At 33.4% G+C, this 12,926-nt stretch overlaps 1 protein-coding gene across 4 annotated transcripts in view; it reads left to right on the forward strand.

The window, feature by feature from the left end:
* The window catches only part of esrp2 (epithelial splicing regulatory protein 2), a 29,661-nt gene extending 21,352 nt beyond the window's left edge, over positions 1 to 8,309 (forward strand). For 3 of the 4 annotated variants that reach the window (XM_074611920.1, XM_074611935.1, XM_074611926.1), the window contains 3 exons: positions 2,016 to 2,220; positions 2,483 to 2,687; positions 6,779 to 8,309. In XM_074611920.1, coding sequence (XP_074468021.1) covers positions 2,016 to 2,220; positions 2,483 to 2,687; positions 6,779 to 6,940 — 572 coding nt within the window. In that variant the 3' untranslated portion in view covers positions 6,941 to 8,309. Of the gene's footprint in view, positions 1 to 2,015; positions 2,221 to 2,482; positions 2,688 to 4,624; positions 4,726 to 6,778 lie in introns of all 4 variants that reach the window. The other variant, XM_074611944.1, reaches the window with a different exon arrangement.
* Positions 8,310 to 12,926: the final 4,617 nt, after the last annotated feature.

Consider the following 12,926-nt stretch of genomic DNA (forward strand, 5'->3'; position numbering starts at 1 on the left):
GTCGGCCAACAAAAACACGTCATCCCTACACCACTCTATGATGCCAGTCGAGACTGGACTGAATGCAACTCTGTGTACTTTGCTCTGTTGTGGCTCATATCTGTCTTTGGTGCTGGAGATTAGATTAGGATTGGGATTGGCAGCCCCGAGAGAGCACATTCAATTTTTACTTTTCTGTGTGTGTTTCCTTTCAATGATCCTTGATTTTTAAAAAATCATTACGCTATATAGTATATCTTAGAGTTTTAAATAGTTTCCTGAGAAAGGTCTGTTTGCCTTTCACCTACTAGAATTAGATTTATGGTGATTTCTAGTTTCAACCTGACTAACCTGGAAACACTTCGGCCTCCACAAGGTCACCAGTGTTGTGTGTCAGTGTGTTGGCACTGAGAGAGATCACAGCTGCCCACAGCCTCACTCTGATAGTGGCTGTTTGCATGTAAATACATCCATACTGGCATTTGTGTGTGTTTACATTGTAGGTATGACAGCCTGAAGGACACAGTAAGCTTTGTAAATAAAATACCTGGCTATCAGACGGTGTTGTTGGCAGACTATCCGGTTGATGTGCAAATGAAAAATCTGTTGGTTTTTCTTATTATTATTTTTGTTTTTTTCCGTCATTCTTCTCTTCTTATAGCGTTCTGCTAATCAGCTTCCTTGCTGTGACACATGCAGACTGCTAGACCGGCTTAAACTAGTCGACCATCGTGTTTAACCGTATCATCTAAACCACCTATTTGAAAGTAAATTTGAGGGTGAATGTTTTACCCAGACTGACAGTGATACGTGTCTAAATGTCCATTAGATCTAGCAGAGCTTCTTTGACAGACTTTAAGTTTGCAGCAGATGTTTATAACTAAACTGTTTGGTTTACATTTAGGATTAGTTTAAAACCTGTCTGACTGGTTGTGTTGCCCGTAGGTGCAGCTTTGGCTACCAGTGTCAGAGCCTCTAAATCTTGGCAGTAACACAGGCTGTCTTTAAAAAGTAATAATTAAAACTACAGCTGCAGCTAAGGATTATCTTCACTCTTTATTAATCTGCTTATTTTTTTCTTGATTAATCGAAATTAGGGCTGCACAGTTAATCGTAATTTTATCAAATCGCAATATTGAAATCGCAGGAGGTGCAATATCTGTTAATGGTGAAATGTGTGCCAAAATACCATTTTAAATCAATTATTTTCATGCTGCAGAGATGTCCTCTGGCCGACACATCGTATTCTACAGGCTTAAGAAAACATATTTGTTTGGAGCAGATCCTCGCAAAAATCATGCAATAATCATTTTAATATGTTTTTCAATGAAAATGAGAATAATGATGTCAACCTTATCATTCCCTCTAACATTGCAAATCATATCGCAATCAGTCAAAATAATCGCAATTAGATATTTTTTCAAAATCATTCAGCTCTAATTGAAATGTGTAAACAGTCAGAAAATGATAAAAAATATCTCATGTGTCTTCTTCAAATGTCTTATTTTGTCTGACCATCAAACTAAAACCCAAAGAGGATTTTCAGTTAACAATAACATAAATCATAGAAAAACAGCAAATCCTCACATTGGAGAAAATTAAGCTAAGGAATGTTTTTTTTATATATATATATATATATAGCGCATATATATATATATTAAAAAAAAACATTCCTTAGCTTAATTTTCTCCAATGTGAGGATTTGCTGTTTTTCTATGATTTATATATATATATATATATATATAAAAAGTGACTTAAACGATTTACTATCAAAAAAGTTGCCGATTAATTTTCTGTCTGGCGACCGGTCGCTTAATTTATGGCTTAACTTTTTTGTAAGAATTGGTTTATTTCAAAAGGTTTGTTGCATTTATCTTTTTTTTTTATAACTGACTGGCCTGTTGAAATCCCCATGCAACATGTTGTAACTATTCATTTACTACTTCATACTGCACTTTACTACTGGCAGAACTGTGCATGCACTGAACTCAACATGTAAATGACCAGACTCTATATATCTTCATCTGTTTCTGTAGGTCTGTCTCCCCCCACGGCCTACGCTGCCTTCCCCACCCCGCCTGCCATGCTCTCTGAGGCGGCCCTCTACCAGCCCCCCCTGCTGGCTGCTCCCAGACCACATCAGACCGTCACACACAGCCCTGCTCACGCTCTGGCCTACTACCCTCCTCAGCCACATATGTACATGAATATGAACATGAACTACACAGCTTACTACCCTAGGTTAGTACATCATCAGTATCACATATCTCTTTATTTGTGCCTTCTGCTTTTCTCTAACTTCTTTCCTCTTTTGTCCTGTCCTCCCTCCCCTGACATACTCTCTCTCTCTCTCTCTCTCTCTCTCTCTCTCTCTCTCTCTCTCTCTCTCTCTCTCTCTCTCTCTCTCTCTCTCTCTCTCTCTCTCTCTCTCTCTCTCTCTCTCTCTCTCTCTCTCTCTCTCTCTCTCTCTCTCTCTCTCTCTCTCTCTCTCTCTCTCCCCCAGCCCCCCAGTTTCTCCTTCCACAGTTGGCTACTTCGCAGCTCCACCGGGATCAATGGCAGCAGCAGTCGCAGCCCAAGCCCAACCCCACCCTGCTGCAGCCGCCGCCTCCTCTGTGCTGTCTCAACCTGGCGCCCTGGTCAGGATGCAGGGCCTGCCCTACAACGCCGGAGTCAAGGACATCCTCAGCTTCTTCCAGGGATACCAGGTCAGCACACGTTGCACTGAAATGAAGGCACAGATCTAAAAGTGCATTGGTGTTTGTACTAGGGCTGTCAACGTTATCGTGATAATAATGCATTAACCCAAACTCGTTTTAATGTCACTGACTTTTTTAACGCATTAACGTAATTGATCTTTCGGAGGTTGCAGCGTGCTCAGTTTTAAAGGTTAAATACCAAACTTGCGCTAATTTTTGGCAAGGAAAAACTGTCATGCCCATTTTCAAAGGGGTCCCTTGACCTGTGACCTTAAGATATGTGAATGAAAATGGGTTCTATGGGTACCCACGAGTCTCCCCTTGACAGACATGCCCACTTTATGATAATCACATGCAGTTTGGGGCAAGTCATAGTCAAGTCAGAACACTGACAGCTGTTGTTGCCTGTTGGGCTTGAGTTTGCCATGTTATGATTTGAGCATATTTTTTTATGCTAAATGCAGGACCTGTGAGGGTTTCTGGACAATATTTGTTATTGTTTTGTTAATTGATTTCCATTAATAAATATATACATACATTTGCATAAAGCAAGCATATTTGCCCACTCCAATGTTGATAAGAGTATTAAATACTTGACAAATCTTCCATTAAGGTACATTTTGAACAGATAAAAATGTGAGATTAATTTGCCTTTAATCGCGATAAATCATAGAAAATCATGAGATTAATCGTGATAAATCATAAACAATCATGAGATTAATCGTGATAAATCATAAACAATCATGAGATTAATCGTGATTTAAATATTTTAATCGATTGACAGCCCTAGTTTGTACATTTGCAGCCATATTGTGCAAATGTTTGCTACTCAAGTTTATTGGCTGAGAGGAAATAAGATATCTTTATTTGACGGTATGAGTGATTTTAGCTCTATTTGTTAAATGCTCACACACTTGGATTAAAGCTGCACCTTCCTTACCTGTGCGGTGTTACAGTAAGTTGTGCCAACCAGCAGCCACCTGATTATGATGGTATATTTATGTGGCTTTATTTTGTTGATTGTAAACTCTTCCCACAGCCTGCGACCTCACATTTTAAAGTCTAGGGCAGCTGGACCTCTGAGCTCTCAACCCTGCAGCTAGAAAGATTTAACTGTCAAAAGCGGTGTTTTTTACTGCAAAAATCACACCACAGTAGGATTCAATTAAGAGACATGTGTGCACTTGTGCTCTCCTCCCTTCTCTGTGCTGCCCACATTGTTGGCTGCCAGTCCAAATTAGGTGGAGTCCTCTGAAGCAGGTATGAACCCTGACAGGTGTGGCTTCAGACAGTTTGGCACGTCGTGAAGGGGAGAGGTAGAGGGGTGGGGTTTGAGGTGGAGGGGTTGGGCTGCTGTTGTAGCACAGAGCTTGGGTCTGCTGTTGGTCTTTATGGCTTATGTCATTTAGTAATGGTACAACCCCTGTACTTTGGTGTGTGTGTGTGTGTGTGTGTACTGTAGGGGATAGACAGCATTAAATTCACACCAAATAAGAACTTCTTTTGACATGCAACATTACATGCTGAAGGATAATTGCAAGTTCATGAGGGTGTGTGTTTGTGTGAGAGAGAGCAAAGCTGACTCCAGTCCTGACTGTTGGCTGAACTACCGTAATCGTATCCTTAACAAAGTGTGTTTTTCTGGCTGCAGTAGCGTCTCTCTCACTGGCCCTGGGTGAGAAAACAGTTCCCACACCAGCACTGGTGTCCTTTACCACACAATCCCCCATGTTTAATCACACTGTGTGGTTCAAGAAGCCTGTTCAGCCAGTATTTGGTGTGTGTGTGTGTTTCTTGTTTGGTGTGTTTATGTTTTCCTCAAAAGCTATTTTTGAGAGTATATACCTCTGTATCTTGTGTGTATGTAAAACTGTGTACTGTTCATGTGTGAACCAATGTGGAGGCCTCCCACCCTGACTGTCCGTTCGTTATTATGCTGTCTGTAGTACGCCCCTGACGAGTACAGCAACATGCTTCAGATGAGCGAACAGGCCAGGAGTCTGATTCAGCCCAAAGAATGGCTCTGTCTTTAGGGACTCGCCCCAAGGTAAGAGGAGCCTCCCGACCGGAGAACCAGCGTGGACAGAGAGGGCATTCCCTACACTTTAATAACATCTATATGTTTAGACTAATACACAACATGCAGCATTGGATCAAACTACCCAATAAGCACTGCAATGGTGATTTGCGGGTAAAGGTAAAATTGATTGAAAATTAAGTTTAGTTTTTTTTTTTTTATGTCTAGGCTATGTAAAACGAGCATTTAGGTAAATAGATTCAAACATGTAGCAGGTGCCTGCTTTACATTGAAATATAGTTATTTAACATTTAAATGATGGTACATATTTTAACACGCAAATCACCAAACCAATGCTTTTTGTGAGTTTGACGACACTATTTCTTTTCTTTTTTTTAAATTTGGTTGCAATCCGCACATCTTGCGAAACATTGTAGTTTCCTAAATACAGCTAGTGTGAAATGTCACATATTGCTCATAATGGACAATTTGTGTGACATGAAATTTCTCACGAAATCTCTTACCATGGGAAGAAATCACCACACTTGAGTCATTATATACACATCCAAATAATAATTTGACAGGAATGCCCGATCTAGCCAACAAGGTTCTGAGCTCCTGACCCGGCATGTCGACCTACTGCTTCCCAAACAAATCTGCCTCATAACTAAAGTCTCTCCTGTAGGCCTGTGAGGAGTGCTGAGTCCTGACACTTGAATGAGCAAATACATAATAATACATATTATACAGAATGTATGAAATATTAGGGAAATTGAGCTGCTGTTTGATATATCGTTAAATCCTCTGACGAAGTGACTGCAAGCAAAAACTGTTGTGCCACAGTCATAAATTACACCACCGAGATTCATTACTGTTGATATGTAGCTCTCTGTAGTTCTGGCTGGCTCTGTGCCTGTCCACTTATTTATAAATGTAGATTATCAGTTCAGTTTTACAACTCGGACTTGTGGCAGCATCGTCTCCTGCAGATAATTTGCATGTCGCATGATTTGCATTAAAGAGATTAAATAAAATATTATTGACTTAGGAAAAGATGATATGAAATTAATATTTAAAAGGTTGAATCCGGAAGATGTCCTTTTTATATATTGCATTCTTTGTACGGTGGACGTTGTTCTGCAGCAGAGGCAGATAATGTGCCTGCAGAGTTTTCATTCAAAGTGAACATTATACTGTATGTGATTTAACTCACAAACACAACCTGAACCTGAGAAGAGGAATTAAACCGTTAAATCACTCAGGTTACACGTGTTGGATTGAGAGCCTGCAGACTTCTGGCACATTCATGTTCTGCAATGACGGATAATTGAGAACTTCACAAACAATTGAGCTTTTCAGTAGTGATTAAGTGGTATTTTACCACTTTTTTATTTGTCTTAATTTTCTCAACATTGTCAGCTAAATCATTTAGTTATATTTCACCAGTTAAAATACCAAACACCACGTCACTGAACTGAACAGAAAAAAACACTAGATACTTTCTCATTCTGCCTCTGCTAACAAGTATTGATTTAGGATCACTAATAACATACAAACTGCAGTCCGTCTTGATTCAGCACTCCTACACTAGACCAACTCATAAAAATGGATCCCCACCTCGACTGTTTCCAGTGAATGCATTGTCCTACTGACACCGTCTCCCTCTCTCCTGCTCTGTCATGTAATTCTCTAACATATTGACTCAATGGATTTTACTGCCGTCGTTACTAATATGATCAATGAGTTGTTTCAAACCTGCATGCCTTTTTTTTTGCATCAAACTTGATTTTGGATGCATACAAACTAACGGATAATTACTGTGTGTGGCGTCACAACCTGCCCTGTGGGTTTCAGGTCCTCTGGGAACAGCATGTACTCTGCTTTTTGCTCTTTAAGCTCTGCCCATTAATCAGGTTGGTTTTTTTTCTACCTAACTGGACCGGTTTGATGAGATGATCTTTTCCCAGGGCATTGCTCCTCCTCTGCTTTGTGGGCTCCCCCTGGTGTTTTCACGCCGCAGCTGCATCAAAACAAGTGACACTTATTGTATCACGTGTTTGTTTTTTCTCTTCTTCTTCTGCAGCTCCAGCCAGAAGCCGTTCTCATCTTGTACAACTTCAGCGGCCAGTGCAGCGGCGAGGCCTTGATCACCTTCCACAGTGAGGAGATCGCCAGGAGTGCCGTAGCCGAGCGCTCCACCCACCCCTTCTACGGCCAGCAGATCCGCTTGGTGTTATGTAACTGACCACTAGCCCTTCATCTCTCCTCCTTCTCCTGTAATTTAACCTCCCATTGAAGAGCACTCGCCTCCCAAATGCATGTCATTCAGCAACAGCTTTTCCATTTGACCCCAGTGCCACTTAAAACAGCTATTGAACCTCTCCCTTTCCCATGATGATGTAATTATTAAAACACAACAGGCACTGCTGGCTGTGACACTCCTGAAGCTGCATGTTGAGAGTTTGGACATCTACTGGTGAAGCAGCTGAAGTCAGTAAAGCTTCATGTTAGGGCTAATGACGTGGATGTCACGCATTAGCATTTCTGTGTATTTGCGCCTACTGTAATAGCTGGTTGTGGAGACTAGATGGTGTGGAGCCTGGACCAATATGCATGTATGTTTAAATGCTCTATATATGTGTCGTTGTCCCCCCACCCTCCTAAACAACTGTACAGATGTTCATCCTGAAATGCTTGAGGCTGTACAAACCACTTCTGCGCACAATCTTTTTCTGTATATTTCTAAATTTTCACTCTTAACCACTAAGACTTTTCAGAGTTTATGATCTTTTGTGTTAGCTCTATGCAAACACACGTGTGTGTGTATGTGCATGCACAGTGTTTATTGAGTTGATGGCCTCCAGCAGTGTAGTGGTGGCATTAAAAAGAGAGAAAGAAGCCATAAAGTCTGACTTAAGACTACTGAAACAACAGCGGGAATATAAAACTGTACTTCAACTGTCATGGATTCATTTGAACTAACTTTGAGCTGCAGCGACTATTAGTTAAAACTACAGCAACATCACAGATGTGCCAGTGCATCATTTAATTTGTAACTTTATTTTTCTCTGTAAAAAGCATTTATGTGACATAGTTTGTCATCCCGTTAAGACCTTATCCAAGCACTACAGATTTATTTGCTCCAATCTGAGAGTTAAGTGACTCTTTAACAGAGTAGAATGAGAAATTGATTCTATTTTTATTAATCCCATTTCCTTACAAAGTGTTTTGAGATTTTGTTATGAAATATACGGACAGAGGCGTACCTTGAAGCCTTTCATAATGATTGACCTCAGCTACTAGATCTCTTACGTTTTGGTTTCCAGACTATTTATAACGATCAGTATGTAGCTGCTTTAATTCCTGCTTATGACCGGAGTACTGTGTAAAAGCTGCATGAGTTTTTCCTGTGACAGGCCTGCTGACAGCTGTCTTAGTCTTCTCCCCCCCCCTCTTTACCATGCCTACATTACCCAGAGTGCAATACTGGCCCAAACAGGTCTAGGTCAACCTCTGGTGGTAGAGGAGATATTTGTTTCTTTTGTTGCAAGTTTGATACTTGTATGAATTTAGATCTGTGTATAAGACTAAAAAAATAAATACTGTTGACAATGGTCCATGTTTCATTTGGTCTCATTTAAAGAGAAGAATTCATGACTTACTACAATTAATTGAAATTGTATTGAAATTGCAATATGGCTTCTGCAATTTTCATATCGCAGTATTTGTTAAAATCGCAATATTCAAAATACCATTTTAAATGAAACGTTGTGGTGCTGCAGAGATGTCCTGGCCTGCACATCATATTCTGCAAACTAAAGAAAACATCATTATTTGGTACAGATTTTCACAAAAATCACATCATAATCATTTTAATGTTTTTCAATGAAGATGAGAATAATAATGTAAAAATGATCATTCCCTCTGATATCGCAAATCATATCGTAATTGCAATATCAGTCAAAATAATTGCAATTTTTTTCAAACTCTTGTAGCCTTATAAGGTACCAGTAAAATAAATAAATATTGCCCACACACAAAAAAAATGTTTTCTTTTCATAAAGGGAATAAATACACTTTAAAAGATGTGATGTGGACAGTCTTCTGTCCTACATGCAGTGTGTCATTTAGTCAAATAGAGACAAAATAAGCTGATTTGCTTGGTGCCGTTATATTCTATAAAGAGGCCATGCATAATAAAACATTTTTTTAACATGGGCTATGCATTGCTGTCTGCAACTATTTCCCTATTTCAGTATCCATTTCATTTCATACTGTATCATTTGATAACACCACTAGAGGGTGCCAAATCAAATATTTTCAAATGATGTACATAATGGCTCTACCTTTATGCATTATATCCATTTCATGAAAGACAACTCAGTTGGAGTTGATCCAAATCAGAACTTCACCTTTTATTGACACAAATTAGCGCCAAACCAGCGCCCTCTACACACACACTGTAGTAATATAAGACTTAATGAAAAAAATATTTGCAGCTGTGTTCACAGTATATCATCTTTGTTATGTTCGTCTGGTACAGGGGTCTAAAACCTTTTTGATATGAAGTGATATTTTAAATTTTCTAAAAAAAAAATGTATGACACCACATCATACTATACAATACTGTAGAATACTGTAGGCACATATTTTAAGAGATATATTATTTCAAACAGCCATCATACATTTCCTTCTCACTTTTCGAAGATTATCCTAACTAGTGCTGTGAACTGCAACCTTAGAAAACACATGTAGTTTAGAACAAAGGCACTGCATAAAAAACTGAAAATCATACAAAGTAGTAATAACAAAGAAATCAGACACACATCTTAAATCTGTAATTTTAATTGGCATTAAATCGTATTGTATGTCATAAAAAAATCATAGTATAGTATGCCATAAAAACATTTTTTAAAATTTTAAATCTTTTAAATATTAATTTTTTTTTTTTTTATCCTGTATTTTAATTTTTTCTAATTTTTAAAAAAAAGTTATTCATCATTTTTTTTTTTCTGTATTTTCTTTTCTTTTGGCGAAGTTAAAATCCCGGTCCACAATAAAACATTTTTTTTATAATTTACCATTTTTATATTTTTTTATTTTTTAACTATTGCATTTTTTTATTTTGTATGTTTTTTTTATTTATTTAAATTTTTTTAATTTTTTTTTATTCATCATATTTTCTTTTTGTTTTAGAATCCCGATCCACAATTTCTTCAAAATTTCTTTTAAATTTTTAAATTTTTAAAATATTCCATTTTTCATTTTTTTATCCAGTATTTTAATTATTTAATTTTTATTCTAATTTTTAAAAAAAATGTATTCATCATTTTTTTTTTTTTTTCTGTATTTTCTTTTCCTTTGGTGAAATTAATATCCCGGTCGACAATTTTTTTTCTTTTCTTTATAATTTCATTTTTTAATTTTTTTTTAAAATTTTTTAAATATTCTATTTTTTTTTATCTTGTATTGTTTATTTATTTATTTATTTATTCTAATTTTTTCATTTTTTCTTATTTATCATTTTTCATTTTTCCTGTATTTTCTTTTTGTTTTAGTGAAAAGTAAGAATCCCGATCCACAATTTTTTTTACATTTTTTTTAAATTTTAAATTTTTAAATCTTTTAAATATTCCATTTTTCATTTTTTATCCTGTATTTTAATTAAATTTTTTTTATTTATTCTAATTTTAAAAAATAAAATTATTCATCATTTTTTTTTTTTTTTCTGTATTTTCTTTTCTTTTAGCGAAGTTAAAATCCCGGTCCACAATAAAACATTTTTTTTATAATTTATCATTTTTATATTTTTTATTTTTTAACTATTGCATTTTTTAATTTTGTATGTTTTTTTTATTTATTTTAATTTTTTAATTTTTTTTTTTATTCATCATATTTTCTTTTTGTTTTAGAATCCCGATCCACAATTTCTTCAAAAAAAAAAAATTTAAATTTTAAATTTTTAAATTTTTAAAATATTCCATTTTTCACTTTTTATCCAGTATTTTAATTTTTTTTTTTTTATTTATTCTAATTTTAAAAAAAAATGTATTCATCATTTTTTTTTCTGTATTTTCTTTTCCTTTAGTGAAATTAAAATCCCGGTCCACAATTTTTTTCTTTTTTTTTTCTTTATAATTTAATTTTTTTTCCTTTATTTTTTTATTTTTTAACTATTCTATTTTTTTTTATCTTGTATTGTTTTTTTATTTATTTATTTATTCTAATTTTTTCATTTTTTCTTATTTATCATTTTTCATTTTTCCTGTATTTTCTTTTTGTTTAAGTGAAAAGTAAGAATCCCGATCCACAATTTTTTAAAAAAATTTTTAAAATTTAAAATTTTTAAATCTTTTAAGTATTCCATTTTTCATTTTTTATCCTGTATTTTAATTAATTTTTTTTTATTTATTCTAATTTAAAAAAAAAAAAAGTTATTCATAATTTTTTTTTTTTTTTGTATTTTCTTTTCTTTTAGTGAAGTTAAAATCCCGGTCAACAATTAAATTTTTTTTTATAATTTAACATTTTTATATTTGTTTTATTTTTTAACCATTGCATTTTTTTATTTATTTTAATGTTTTTATTTTTTTTTTATTCATAATTTTTCCTATATTTTCTTTTTTTTTAGTGAATAGTTAGAATCCCGATCCACAATTTTTTCAAATTTTTTTTTTAATTTTCAATTTTATTTTTTTTTACCTTTTTCAGTTATTGTTTAGACCTTTGTTTTCCAACATTTTTCAAACTTTCTTTTTCAAACTTTTTTTTTCAGACATTTTTCCATATTTTTTTTTCACCTCTTTCGGACATTTTTTTAGACATTTTTTTTTTTTTTTACCTTTTTCAGTTATTGTTTAGACCTTTGTTTTCCAACATTTTTCAAATTTTCTTTTCAAACTTTTTTTTCAGACATTTTTCAGACTTTTTTTTACGGACATTTTTTAATTTTTCCTATATTTTCTTTTTGTTTTAGTGAATAGTTAGAATCCCGATCCACAATTTTTTCTAATTTTTTTTTAAATTTTAAATTTTTATTTTTACTATTTTTTTTTCTGTATTTTCTTTTCTTTTAGTGAAGTTAAAATCCCGGTCAACATTTAACATTTTTATATTTTTTTTATTTTTTAACTATTGCATTTTTTTATTTATTTAAAAAAAAATTTAATTCATCATTTTTCCTATATTTTCTTTTTGTTTTAGTGAATAGTTAGAATCCCGATCCACAATTTTTTCAATTTTTTTTTTCAATTTTCAATTTTTCAATTTTTTAAATATTCCATTTTTCCATTTTTTATCCAGTATTTTAATTATTATTTTTTTATTTATTCTAATTTAAAAAAAAAAATTATTCATCATTTTTTTTTTTCTTTTTTTTCTGTATTTTCTTTTCCTTTAGTGAAGTTAAAATCCCGGTCCACAATTTATTTATTTATTTTTTCTTTATAATTTAATTTTAATTTTTAATTTTTTAACTATTCTATTTTTTTTATCTTGTATTGTTTTTTTATTTATTTATTTATTCTAATTTTTTCATTTTTTTTTATTTATCATTTTTCATTTTTCCTGTATTTTCTTTTTGTTTAAGTGATTTGTGTAAGAATCCCGATCCACAATTTTTTTTTTTTAAATTTTAAATTTTAAAATCTTTTAAATATTCCATTTTTCATTTTTTATCCTGTAAGTTTTTTCATTTATTCTAATTTGTAAAAAAAAGTAATTTATTCATCATTTTTTTTTTCTGTATTTTCTTTTCTTTTAGTGAATAGTTAATATAATTTTTTTTTCTGTATTATCAAAGTTATAATCCCTGTCTACAATTTTTTTTTTTTTATAATTTATATTTTTTAAATTTTTTAAATATTTTATTTTTTTTAATCTTGTATTGTTTTTTTTTATTCTTCATTTTTCATTTTTTTCTGTATTTTCTTTTTGTTTGAGTTAATAGTTCGAATCCCGATCCACAATTATTATTATTTTAAATTTAAAATTTTTAACCATACATTTTTTTTTTTTTATCTTACATTTTAATTAAATTAGTTTCATTTATTCTAATTTTTTTTATTCATAATTTTTATTTTTCCTGTATTTTCTTTTTGTTTCAGTGAATAGTTATAACCACACTCCATACCAGCTGGCGGCGGTAATGCACCCCGTTAGTCAACAGCCAAAACACCACGAAGCAGAATCAGCCGTATTAGCAGCAGCAGCAGAAGAAGAAGGAGAAGGAG

This window comes from Sebastes fasciatus, chromosome 2 (assembly GCF_043250625.1).
Source record: "Sebastes fasciatus isolate fSebFas1 chromosome 2, fSebFas1.pri, whole genome shotgun sequence".
NCBI lineage: Eukaryota > Metazoa > Chordata > Actinopteri > Perciformes > Sebastidae > Sebastes > Sebastes fasciatus.